This window comes from Rhagoletis pomonella, unplaced genomic scaffold (genome assembly GCF_013731165.1).
Source record: "Rhagoletis pomonella isolate Grant_MI unplaced genomic scaffold, Rhpom_1.0 Rhpom_scaffold_00005, whole genome shotgun sequence".
Classification (NCBI taxonomy): Eukaryota; Metazoa; Arthropoda; class Insecta; order Diptera; family Tephritidae; genus Rhagoletis; species Rhagoletis pomonella.
Genome location: NW_023458559.1, coordinates 47,284,697 through 47,298,894, shown reverse-complemented (window position 1 = coordinate 47,298,894; position 14,198 = coordinate 47,284,697). Strand labels below are relative to the sequence as shown.

Sequence of the window (14,198 nt, the reverse complement as noted above, 5' to 3'; positions counted from 1 at the left end):
TTCAAAACAATACTTTCGAGCTCAAAAGTCACGTTTAGTAATTAAAGATTGAAGGAAGCAGCGTATTAAATAAATATGTGTCTTATCAACGCAAATCCGCCTTTTGTTTTTGTTTATATGGCGAAGGCTGGGCTGACGCACGTGAACTTAGACGAGCGCGGTTGACTTTCAAACTCTGCTGACTCCCCTTCCCTTCCTTGCCTAACTAAGCGTTAAGCTGTCGGCGACTAATTAATTTTAACCGCATACATATCGCTATCAGTAGCTAGAAATTATGTTACAAATTATTGTTGGTAAACGTAATCAGTAATACCTGCTGATTTGCAGAAAAAATCACGCTGTTGTACGCCAAGTCTGGTTTTAAGTTAAAGTTTCAATCAAGCGCAACTGCATTCAAGCGTTGACAAGCATAAGAATAAGATCGCTCTTAGATTTACTAAAACAGTTTTTGTTTTTATAAATAATTACTTATTTGAAATCTGAAAAATGCTACCTTCAAAAGTACTAAAACATTTTCGTCCTTTTCTTTTGCTCTTCTTCCTGCAGTGCGCTTCGTACGTAGACGCCGCATCGATTATGAACGAAATTTTGGTTTTGGATACGGCCGCGCCATCAACGACAACTTCACCATGCACGCCTACGCTGCAGCAATTTGCTGTCGAGTTGCACACTGACCTGGGTCCAAACGAACGCGTCGGCTTGACAGGTGATGTGAAAGCTTTGGGTGAATGGCGTTTGGAGCGTGCTATTGCATTGCAGCCACAACAGGGCGGCCGCAAGTGGGAGGCCAATGTGTTACTGCAGACTTGCCGCAACATCAGCTACCGCTACTTTATCTACACTGAGGACAAGCAAGGACGCAAGCAGATACGCCGCTGGGAGACACGCCTGCAGCCGCGTGTACTCAAGCCTACTGGCGAGTTGGCTGCGGCCGAGACGCGCGTCGATCGCTTTGGTGATGCTGATGGCAGCGGCGAGACGCAAGTGAATCGCGGCTGGTTGACCAATGAGTGCATAGTGCAGCTGAAGTTCGAACGCGAGCAAATGTTCCAGGTGCTTGATATTGAGAAATTCGATCCAGCCGATGAGGTGTATGTGAAGATTTTGCCCCTAAATGAAGAGAGCGAGCCAACTGAGGCGGGCGTGCATGTAGAGGTGGCCAAGTTGAAGTATGGTGAGAGTCACTTGCAGGCACAGCAGGCTTTCGGTATTGCATATGAGCGCGGCGACGTTGTTGTATTCCACATCACAGCACCTTGTCCATTGCAGACCGCCTTTGCGTTGCTTTTCCACACACCCGATCAGCGAGCAGTCGGCAAGGCGGTCATTACAGCCGAGCAGCTCGCTGGTAGCGAGGGTGTTCTGGAGTTGTCTATTACCGAGCCGGTACCCGAAGCCACCACCATCATATCGCGTCTAACGCTACCGTACCTGATCGTCAAGCCATTTGCCGACAAGACACTTGACTTCCGCACCACATATGCGCATTACTGGCCCAAGAGCTGGCCCAATCTGAATGTTGGCCACCGTGGCAATGGACGCAGCTACATTGCAGATCCGCCCGCCGAACGTGAGAACACAATCGCTTCCTTCATGCGCGCCTACGAAAAATTCGCTGACATGATCGAGTTGGATGTGCACTTGACAGCCGATGGCGTGCCGGTGATCTATCATGACTTTGGTATGCGCACAGCGCGGAAGGGCAAGGAAATCACCAAGCCAGAACAACTGGAGTATGTGCTGATCAAGGATGTGGATTACGATAAGTTGAAGCAATTGCGCGTGTTCGCCATCATCAATGGCAAGCCAGTCGAGTTTCCGTCGCACAACGCCGAGCCACGTGTGGAGCATCGCATCTTCCCTACGCTAGTCGATGTACTTGAGGGACTGCCCAAGTCCCTGGGCATCGACGTGGAGATCAAGTGGCCACAGCGCCGTGCTACCGGCGCGCCTGAAGCGCACCAGACAATCGATAAGAATTTCTTCACCGATCGCGTACTGGCGACCGTCATCAATCATGGCTGCGGCCGTCCGTTACTGTTCTCCAGCTTCGATGCGGACATATGCACCATGCTGCGCTTCAAGCAAAACCTTTTCCCTGTGATGTTCTTGACCCAAGGTCAGACGAAGAAATGGTCACCGTTTATGGATTTGCGCACGCGTACTGTCGAACAGGCTATCAATAATGCGCAAGCCTTCGAATTGGCAGGCACAGCGCCACACGCTGAGGATTTGCTGAGCGAAGAGGGCGCCGAGTTGCTGCGAAAAGCGCGCAAGCTGGGCCAAATTTCGCTGGTCTGGGGCGATGACTGCAATTCGAAGGAGCGGGTGAAGTACTTCGTGAACATTGGTGCGACTGCGACTTGCTACGATCGCACAGATTTATACATACCCGAAGACAAGGAGCGCGCGTTCTTCAATTCGACTAGTCTATTGGCACAATTCGAGGACCAGTGTTTGCGTTAAGTGGGAGCAGTGTTAGAGATAATTGAAGGAGGGGGAGCGAAACTCCGCACACAAGGAGGGTAGTTATTAAGTGACAATGTTTGATCGGCCTGTCGATCGGCGAAAAGTGGGCGGGTCATTTGCCATAAAACGATATGTGCGGGATATACAAAGTAGAGGCAATATATAGAAATAAATATAAAGTAGAAATATATATATTTTTTTATAAAAAATATTCACAAGTAAAATACTAACTAGAGCAATATTCAAAAAACTCCTAAATTTAGAAAAGCAAAACACTTAGAGACAAAAAAAATATTAATTAATACACACACCAGCAAATTTTGACATATACTATTATGTAAATTTATAAAACAACAACTACATATGTGTGTTCAAACTAAAAACAAAACTTAAGAAAAAATATGCTTTAAAAAATATAACTAAAAAAAATAGTTCCCTTAAAAACAAAATGAAAATTTCAAAAATTTGGAACTGTTTTTTATTTAAGTCGCCACTTGTGATCGCCGTCGTTCGCTGGCGAATGCGGAACGCTAGGTGTGCGCATGCTTGAACTCGCATTTTGCAAAAGTATAAGGTACAGTAGCAATGTGTTTGGCTGGCAATGCCGCAGCAGCTGTGCAACTCGAGCTCGAGTGTGGTGCGGTGACCCCCCCAATGCAGTAAGTAACTCTGCCCCTGATGAAATGCTGAAGGCAAAAGACAACTCTCAGTACTTGCTAATGGAACTTGAAATTTTTATATATTAAATATTTAAAAGTGAGAGTCTGTATGTTTGAAGTTGATCAGGGTGAAAGTCACACACGGACACGTAGGAGCAGATGGAGTGCTATTTATTTCGAACTGTTTACGGATTACTATTTTACCTTATATCTTTGGCATTTGTTGAATTTATGACAGCGAGGCTAGTATTTTTCTATTAAAAATTTAATTTTAATTAAAAATGGCGATAAATTAAAAAACGTTGCATATTATTTCTTATTGGAATTTGTTTGTGTATTGTTGTGTTGTTAAAAATTGTGTTAAAAAAATACAGCTAGGTAGTTAAATAATTTATATAAAAATTTTTCTTTTACGTAATTTTATTTAATTTTTTTATTTTTTTTGTTTTTTATTTACTAACGAAAGTGATAGAGTTTATATTCACAAAAAATATACATTTAGTTTGATAGTCTAAAATACCTTACTTATTGTAAAATTTCTTGACATTTTTAATATAAATATCCCTATTGATATTTTATAATCTGAAGAGATAATTATTTCTACTATATTACCGTTAAGGTAATTAATGGTAAATGGTAATGGTGTATTCCTTTGAAGTATATAACCGTCGGTATTCAAACTAGGCTTACATGTATACTTAAAATTATCAACACCATGTATTTGGGTCGTCCTTAATATATTAACGTATATATAAATTTTAAATTTAATTAAATTTATTTGGTTCTATGCACAAAGTGAAGAAATCCACGAAAATTTCAAAACTTTTCAAACAAATTTAGGGATCGCAAAAATTTGTAAAAATTTTAATTTTGACCAGCTATAATTCAGAGAGTTTATAAACTTATAAGAATAAATTTTAATAAAATTTTTCAGATTTAAGTCACAAATTTTGCTGAATTATTGCAATTAAAAAGTTAAGTTTCTTCAGGTAGCAAACCCTAAAAATTTGTTTAAAATTTTGAAATTTTCGTGGATGTGTTTATTTTGTGCGTGAAACAAATTAAAATTTAAATAAATTTAATAAATTAAAATTTAGTTGTTTATATTTTATTGGACCTCCCTGGTACATTCATATGACAATAATAGACCTGTGTACAAAGTCTTCAGACGAATTGAGGGAGTTGGAGATTTTATACCCTCCATTGAAATTAATAGTATTTAAAATTTCATATATTCGAAGAACAAAAAAGCAGAATATGTCCATCATATAGAGAAATACAGGTGTAGATATTGAGATCAGATCAACATCATGGCTATTATATTCGATTTCTTCATCCAGCGTGAAAAACAACATAAGGAAGAACTGAAGATAGTCGCTGCGACGCTTCGAGACTGAATCGAGCCAACTTGGCCAATCAGCATTAACTCAATACACATCCGAATGCCCGGCAGTTGTGGAGTAACGTTATATGTAGCAGAGATAGACAACAGCAAAGGAAAGTAACTAAATTCAGACGTTTTCAATATGAAAACCATATGAGCATTGCTTTCCAATCAAAACTTCTACGTCCCCGATATAGCAGTGGTTAAGGAAGGAATGCGTCTGGTGACGTTTTAACTTGGTCGATGGTTCTCATCTTCGTATCGAAAAAACTAACATCAATGGAAACCGATTCGCTATGCCGTAATCTTTGCTAAACACACTTAGTAAGAGGGCTTTTAATTTCTGCCGAAAAAACAACTAGAAGTCGGTAGAACTCTCGTCATTATTCAAACAGATGTTATAGTTTTTTTCGATCCATCTCTTAAGATACTCAACATCTACTCTACGAAAAATTTTCCTGAGGTTACTTAGAGTCAGTAAAGTCTTTTAAAATCATTGCCAGGAACAAGGAAGGGTTAGAAAGTGCGAGACCACTTTGGAAGTTCAACGTAGCCACATGATGATGGTATCGCAGCTCCCGTCAACTACGAACTGTCGGTAGGCATTTGTGAAATGTGAAGCAGGCCTTATAATTTAATTTATATTCACTTACAGATTATTGAAAGCAGAACGATTTTCATGCGATTGGATTACCGGTAACGAAACACGGATACGCCATAACACATCAAAGACTAAACAGCCATCGACACATTGAATATATTCGGGTTAATCGCTGACGCAGAAGCTCAAGGGTTCTTTTGTGGGCTAATAAGATGACGACAACAGTTTTTTGGGATACTCGTGTTATAAACCACATGTGGACTACCTCGAAAATGAAGAGAGACAGCCGACGAATATAATGTTTATTTGTTTGACTTAACTGGTTTAAAGAAATATCGGGCAACAAATGGATACACCATCATCTATGTTCACCAGATTCAGTCGGCAGTGTTTTTTTTTCTTTCTCAAAACTAAAGCAGGAAGGGATATGACTACAATAATGAAATGAAAATTGAAAATATGCTGGATGTAGTATACAGAACTACAGAACAGTATACAGAAATAGAAAGAAACTTTTTTCGCCGGTAAAACTATTCTTAAATCACACATTCTTGGGCTTATTGAGCCACCCTTGCATGGAGATCAAGAGAAAATTTTTCCGTCGATAAAAGATCTTTCTGTGCCAAATTATTGGGCTTACTGAGATACCCTTGTATGAAGAGTATTAGGATTTAAAATGGGAATCCGCAGCAACTATTATGCGTATAATTTTGACTTCGGGTTCATGAAAAAAACCCGAAAACTCAGGATACCAAACGAAATTTAAGTTATTTTATTTTAAGGGTGGACCTTTTTTAAAGTCAATAAAATTTGTAGATCAGAATAGAAAAAAAAAATTGTAATAGTTAAATTTTACCAAGCCTTAATTGCAGTTTATGCCTATTGGAAAAAGGAGTTTGCCATTCGAAAGGGGTAGTTGCCCATATTTAGTACAAGTAAGCGAGTGTAAAAAAAGCAAAAGCAAAAAAATAAACATTGCCGATCACCTCATGTTTAAACTCTTAGAAATTAGCGAAATTCTTAACTGCAGTTAAGCTTTTGGCGGAAATGAACTATTCGATTCTTTTAAATAACTACAACGTTTTCCCAGTGGAATGTAGAAAATTTCTTTTCGAAGAAAATGAATTAAAATGGAAAGACATGAATATACATAGAGTAACGAAGAGTTAATAAATAGGCCGACTATTCTAAAGCCCTCCAAAGATATAGATAGTTCCAATAATTTTTATTTTGTTGAACTATTTATTAGACTTATGTACATTAGGGTGTTCAAAAATGCATGTGGATAAAGTAAAGTCGGAATTTTAATGCTCTCACCCCCTTGGATTGTTCCAGATCAAAAAAATAATATTTAGAGGTCGCTCGAAGGGCACAAAGTTTTCGAGATACATATTCAATATGGTAAAAAATCATTCTTCGTGGAAATGGTATAGAATTCTTGAAAATCAAGAACTTTGATTTTCTTCAGGAGACTTCCAGTAATTAGTTAAATTTTTTATTTACCATTTTTTAATAAAAGCCACTTTTTGTGATTCCCCAATGGAATTTTTTTTGTGGTTTTTAGGCGACCTAAAAAAATAGTTAGTATTAAAAAATTGTTAAATAAACCTTTGTGTATTATTACTGAAAATCTTCTGGAGAGAAACAAAGTTTTCCTATAGAAAAATATTGATTTCTTCCCATACATATAAAATACATGGAAAACTTAATATTTTTTGATTTCAAAATAAAAATAGGGGTATATTTTTCGATCTGAGATTATTAAAATTCCGAATTTCCTTTTTTTTTGACCACCCCAATGTGCATATGCAGTGACCTTAATAAAATACCAATTTTATTTGTACAAATAAATCTGTATAATAATTAAAATTATAATCGGTTTGAACACTAAATAACAAGTTATTTTTGTAAAATAAAACAAATAATGGGTGTTCCAAGAAAATGATATTTGACAATTTTTTTATTCTTGCTTTTTTAATATTTGTTCGGTTTGTTGTGATTTAAATTTTTATTTTATTTATTTTTTATTAGCTGTTTATTTATTTTTTGTTTAATATGTATGCATATGTAAATTTGATAAAAAATTCAAAAACTGTTAATTGCATCTAAAAGAAACAGCGATTACTTTCAAAATTACCAAAGATAAATATAACAGAAATGTGTGATATTATTTATTTATGTATTTATTTATTTAAATGTGTATGTATAATACTACTACTATTACTATTATTAGTACTATGATACGTATGCATATTGAAAGCAAAAACATATTTTAAAAATTAGCTGACAATAAACAAGCAAAGCTTAAATGAACTAAACAAAGTTATTATGTGTATTTATGTGAAAAATGCAAACAAAAGTTAATTAAATGAACTATTACGATGCACTACTCACTATGGTACCTTAAAATATCAAGCACTACTCATTAAACTACATACTTGCGTACGAAGATATATTAATGAGAAAAATTGCACTGATCATAAATAAATACCTGGAGCTTATGTAAAACGATAAGGCAGCACGTACATAGGCCCTTATTATGAGCTGCATTCGATTTTCGATCTTCGCTGGCTATCGAAGATTGAAGATCGAAAGTGAAATTCGTATTATGAGCTATGCAAGCGTGTCGAAAGTTTCGTTGAGTATCGAATTTTCTATCGAACAGAATTTTGCTTTCGATGGTGTAGCGAAGTGTTAGAAAATTGTGAAAAATTTATGATTTTGTATATGTTTTCTTACATTTTGGCGGCTAGACACTAATTTTAAACAATTTTTATTAATTTCATGAAGTTCTAACATCGTGAATACTAAACACAAACTCGAAAGGCTGGTTTTACTTGTGAAAGAAAAACCCAATACTGTTGGCACGATCTCTGAGAACAAAATCGTAGCGCTGTTGATAGTTTTAAAATATTTTAAATAGATTTAGCTCACAAACACCACTTTAGATGGACGGAACTTTTTAATGAATCTGTAGACAAATTTCTTAAATATATTTTATATCAAAATATATTCGAAAGACTAATAAACTTAAACTCTCTTAACATTTACTACTCCTGGCCAGTTTACTAAGCTCTCATCCTCTGTACTCATTTTACCACGTTTTTATAAACTCGCTTTCTTTTTTATTTCATTTTAATTAGAACAAATTTACATAAATATGTATAAGCACACTATTTAGTTTGCTCGATTTGTAAACAAAGCTTCTCAGCGGTGAAAAATATACTATTGTGAACGACCTAAACGAGCGAAATTAACAATAGCGCTATTCTTCATCGAATGAGCGCCATAATACCAACTGAAAATTCGTTCGCTCAGCACTTTCGACCACAGTCGAAAATCGAATGCAACTCATAATAGGGGTCATAGATTTGTAATGAATATATAGCACAAACTACAGAGTACCTTAAAAGCACAGAAATACTTTTCAAATACAATTAATATGGCACTATTGCTAATTAAATACTTAGCTCTTGGAAAAACAAAAATTAAGAAGACATACACAAATAATATACATACATATACATATGTATATATGTAAATATGTAGCGCCCTATTGCTGCGATGGCAGTTTCGCTGGAAAACTTGTAATTTTCATACAGTTGCAATTTAAAATATAAATACAAAATAATCAAATAGATGAAGCTTATATATGCACATACATATGTAGGTATGTATCTTTTGATGAAAATTATAAAATTCTACATATGAGAGTTACTGAATACAGAAAAGGTTTTTATAACGGGTGATTTTTTTGAGGTTAGGATTTTCATGCATTAGTATTTGACAGATCACGTGGGATTTCAGACATGGTGTCAAAGAGAAAGATGCTCAGTATGCTTTGACATTTCATCATGAATAGACTTACTAACGAGCAACGCTTGCAAATCATTGAATTTTATTACCAAAATCAGTGTTCGGTTCGAAATGTGTTTCGCGCTTTACGTCCGATTTACGGTCCAATGATTCCACCAGCGTACAAACCACACCAAACAGTGCATTTTTCGGGATGCATGGGCAGTTCTTGAACGGCTTCTGGTTGCTCTTCACTCCAAATGCGGCAATTTTGCTTATTTACGAAGCCATTCAACCAGAAATGAGCCTCATCGCTGAACAAAATTTGTCGATAAAAAAGCGGAAAAAACCGAACACTGATTTTGGTAATAAAATTCAATGATTTGCAAGCGTTGCTCGTTAGTAAGTCTATTCATGATGAAATGTCAAAGCATACTGAGCATCTTTCTCTTTGACACCATGTCTGAAATCCCACGTGATCTGTCAAATACTAATGCATGAAAATCCTAACCTCAAAAAAATCACCCGTTAGCAAATAAAAATATTTTTCTATGCAACAAAATCTCTTCACTACTTTTTACTGCACTTAACTTTAAGAATTCTCAGATATATGTATACTACTCAATCATTGTTAATCAAATAAGGCACTTAAAAAATTAAAGGGCTACTTCTGGATGATAAATTTATAAGCGGAAAAATTTGCTATTTAAAGAGATATATTTAAATATTGAACTTAAAATGGACTCAGTTTTTGAGCTGAAATTGGCCCTTAACTACACTAGTGAAGAGCTTATCAACCCTTTACTAAAAATATAAGAGTCGTTATCTAATTCTAATATATTTATTACACATATTTATTATAGCACAATATATGAAAAGAAGAGCCGTGCTCGATCGAAAACTACGAAAAAAGCCTAGAAAGTTCAAATATCAATAAAATTATAATAAGCAAATTTTCATTAAATTCGTTTCCACGTGGCTGTTTTTAAATGGCACATATTTTTCGTCATTTTAATGCCTAATGAAAATTCGGCATAACTTTGTTAAAAACAAGTAATTTTTGAGCAAAAAAACAAAACCGACTTCAATTCTCATATATAAATTTAAGATTATCGTTAATTTCGTCATGATCCAATAATCGGATTTAAACTAAATTAATATGGGACCTGTGAAGTAATACCTTTCCTTTAATAAACTTATAGAAATCAGTTAACGTGGTCCCAAGTTATGCGGTAACATACATAAAAAAAAAATTCCGATGAATTGATAACCCTCTCCCCTTTGTGAAGTGGGTTAAAAATGTAACAAACTTCCGTAAAAATTTAAAATTTTTAATCACCTTTTCTGGACTCTTGAGTATGCAGTTTTGAAGCCCATTTAGTTTTAGTAATGGAGTGCATGTTACGTGTAGCTTGGACTTACAGCTGATGTTTGCATTTTTTTTTTTGCTGGCGCTATAGTATCTTTTCTTCCACACAAAGTATTTTCCACGAATTTTTCATATGGAAGAAAATGTTGTTCATTTCCACTGCAACTTCAAATGCAAAATCAACGGTAACTAAATTTAAAGGGCTACAACACTGCTTACTCAAATCTTTCTAAGAATTACAATGAAAGTTTTAGACTTTCGTTGAATTATTGTACAAAGTTTAAAACTGGACTTATAAGTACTTTTTTTTCTTAAAAAACGAACTATTTCTTTTTAAAAAGACAATGCAAAATAAAACAAATGAATTAAAACTTGTCAATATGTGGTGCGTTTATAATTTTGCCACGCGTTGTTTTTGTTTTCATATGAAAGAAAGAGAGCTGTGCTCGCAGAAACAGTTTCTAATGAATAAAGAATGATCGAATGAACTTTATTGTAAAACTCAACAAAATTTGTTTACCTTACTCTGAAGATACTTTGCAATGAGTATAAAACTGCTCATGTTTTGGTAAGTTACTCTCAAGCTTTTCTATGTCCAAGCATCTAAGTTTTCTTCATCGAAGCGGCACAACAAAAAAGGTCTAAATTTAGCATCTCTAATAACAATTAGAGCACTATTCAAGAGAAAATGTTTTTAGGCATTAGAACAACTAAAAGAAAAACTTTTGTACGAGCTGATTCTGAACCAGCAGCTAAAGTAAACTTATAATCTACCCCAAAGTATGCAACTACATTTTATCACTTTGAAGCGCTCAGACTTATGCTTAACGAAGTCAGGTCATTAATTACTTATCCAGGACATCGTTCAGCGGCGGAAGATATCTGCACTAAATACAATCACTTATCGGTTTGGGCCGATGCCAAAAAACTTTGCCATTTGCCTCCCTCCTTTGCGAATTGGCACCAGTTGCCCATGCCGAGGGCGGACAGATCCTTCTGAACTTGATCCTTCCATTTACTTATCCGTAGGCGCTTTTGTTTCGTTGACCAGCTATGGTCGCCGAGTCTAAGGACTTTTTAACTGAGGCGTCCTTATGCTGACCAAGCCAGCATCGTTAAAAAGCTCATACAGTTCGGCATCATATTCGGTACCTTTCAATCTCGCGAACAGGGCCATAATATTTATTATATAGAGTATTTAAAAAAATCTGGAAGACTGTGTAGGAAGGGCTAATTTTACACACATATAATTTTATCTGAAACGACAGAGATGGAAATGAGAGTTAAAGGTACCCTACATCTAGAGAAAAGAGACAAAATACATATGGAAACATTAACGGTACAAAAGGCGGCAATATAAAAAAGTAATAGGAAAGTACAGATAATAAATAGCAGACAAGGCAAATAGTCTTCTATTAAATGGCATTTTTTCAGCCAAAAAGGCTACAATCTTCATCGAAAGCAAATTGGCTTTGAAAGTAATAGGGTGCGCGTGAGCATTACCCGACCATTTCAGCACAGCAATATAGAAAGGGACAAGGTAGTTGATGAGATGTTTCTGAAATGAGAATAAATGAGGCATAAACTCTCTACAACCACCGCACATTGACAAAATTAAACCAATTTATGAACTAAAGAGGTCTCAAGTTCATTATGGTTGTGGTTAAATACTAGAAGATGGAATACATTCCGAGAGTCGAAGGATATGCAGAGAAACAGTTCTGCTGAGATAATTTATTTATTTTTTGTTCGTAGGAGGGGCAAATACTTTATTCACTGGTCGGAGGTGCTAGTCGCTATACTACCTTCCTCGAGTGTGGGACTCCCACCGAAGCATTCTGGGTTACCCACTAAAACCCTAACTCACACCGCCTGCGTAAGAACCCCGCATCTGGCACCGCAATTCTGCATATGTTTAGTGCAGGAGCTCGTTACTAGAGCCTCAGGGCTGTTCTCTTCCACGGGCGTTTCATTCGGGTGTCCTCAGTAGACATCCGTTTTCTCGTTTACAGCGGGGTACGAATATCACGTTTCTCGCAACTGCTTTCCACTTGTCTGCACTGGCGATCATTACCCCAATTACGTGTTTCGGGGTTATGTCTGCGTATATTTCTTCCAATATTCTGCGCGAAGTCAAGAAGTACTCGCAAGTGAAGAATGTATGGTGCACGTTATCCTCGACGTGTTCACCGTAGCGACAGAATGGTGGGTCCACGATGAACATCCTATGAAGATATTCTTGGAAGTAACCATGACCAGTGAAGGTTGCGTGTGGTAGAAATCTACTTCCCCGTGCGCTTTTTTTAACCTTGTCTGAAGGTTGGCTATCGGAATATGTGTTCATTGACCTTTTGTCCTCGCATTCCAGTTTTGTTGCCACTGCTGGATTAGTTTCTCGCTTGCCCTTGCCGCGAAAGATGCTCGGCCTATGTCGGCACTTAGGTTGTAAATCTGTATTCGCTCGAGAGCAAGTAGCTCAATTGGCATGATGCCAGAAATAACTAGAACTGCGTCCGCGGACACTAAACGGTATGCAGAGGGATTGCGTAGTGCCCCTCTGCGGTGGACCGAATGCATTTGAATCTGGTATTTTTTGACTTTCAATACGTCCACCCATCTTTCTGCCCAGTACATGGGCACCAACTGGACTGCTGTTGTGCAAAGTCCGCCCCGGTTTTCACATACTCCATGAATGTGTTCGCAGAATGTCAGTTTGTTGTCTAGCCTCACCTCTGGGTATTTTGTAGACCTACAAGTTGTCACGAGCTGAGGTCCGACAATCATGTTTATAACTGTTGGGATCTGTTTTTTGAGCTGTCCCAGTTGCTGTTATGACGGCGGTCATGTCCTCTGCGAAGGCGAAAATGAAGGCGCTCTCCGGTATTTCCGTGAACAGCAGACTGTCATACATGGCGATCTGGCCACTATACCGCTCCGCCAGTTATGCGTCTATTCGAGTGGTTCAGCAGGTTGATGCCTTGATAATTTTTTCTTTTATTTTTGGAAAGGAACCTCGATTAGGCGAATGCGTCTCCTGCTGGTACTCACTCTTAGAAGGCACTCATAATGAACAACTGTATCTTCGAGTGAAAGTATGGATCCTGTGACACCTATAAGTTAAGGATAGATATAAAATAAATATAGAGACTAGGCAATGGTAGAGATGTGCTTATATAGAACTAAGTAAAAGTTGAGCTTACGGTAGTTACTGAGATGAGGCCGGTAACATTTATTTGATAGAATAGTATAGAGGTAGAGTAACAAATAAAGATAGGGTTGAATTTACCTAGATAGGAAACGTTAGTTTAAAGAGCTTATTTAAGGAGGTGCCAGAGATAGGGATGGAGAGAAGCGATAGGTATAGGATAGAAATATCGATAGATAGCGGATGAATAATGTCTGAGAAATATAGAGAAAAGAGTAAACCAATGGAAGATACTTAGTATTCATATGTTATTTTCTTATACTTAGATCAGCTGAACATACTCCTTCCAATGCTTAGCACGAGAGTGTATGATTACCAGAAGTAGAAACCTTAACTTATTAGATGTACATATGCATGCATATTATAAAAAAAATGTGTGGCAGATAACAAAATTAAGAAAGTCACTGCTTTTGACACAAAATGAAATCAATTGTTGAGTAAAATAGTCGAACGTGTCTTATAAAAAAAGCCAATGCAACTACCTTACATAGCCCATTTATAGCTTTTTATAATCATACTTCACACTTCACAAACATTCTGGGATTTATATAAATGAGAAAAGCAGCAATGTAAGTGACAGTTGGAAAAGAAATTAACAAAAAAAATAAAAAATTAAAAAACAATAAAACAAATCAAAACACCAACACAAAATGCATAATAATGACTAGAATCTACGTAACTATGCCACAGAAATACGAATACCATCAAAATGACAG

At 36.6% G+C, this 14,198-nt stretch overlaps 2 protein-coding genes and 1 long non-coding RNA gene across 3 annotated transcripts in view; 2 read left to right on the top strand and 1 right to left on the bottom strand.

Moving 5' to 3' along the window:
* LOC118739069 (glycerophosphocholine phosphodiesterase GPCPD1-like) overlaps nucleotides 1–2,878 on the top strand; it is a 6,663-nt gene extending 3,785 nt beyond the window's left edge. The window contains exon 2 of the mRNA XM_036470192.1: nucleotides 547–2,878. Coding sequence (XP_036326085.1) covers nucleotides 577–2,466 — 1,890 coding nt within the window. The 5' untranslated portion in view covers nucleotides 547–576 and the 3' untranslated portion in view covers nucleotides 2,467–2,878. The remainder of the gene's footprint in view (nucleotides 1–546) is intronic.
* Nucleotides 1–14,198, bottom strand: part of LOC118739068 (glycerophosphocholine phosphodiesterase GPCPD1-like) — a 481,215-nt gene that overhangs the window by 2,693 nt on the left and 464,324 nt on the right. The window lies entirely within an intron of this gene.
* Nucleotides 4,173–6,329, top strand: LOC118739077. Its single transcript, XR_004992975.1, has 2 exons — nucleotides 4,173–5,110; nucleotides 5,168–6,329. It is a non-coding gene; the product is annotated as an uncharacterized LOC118739077 (long non-coding RNA).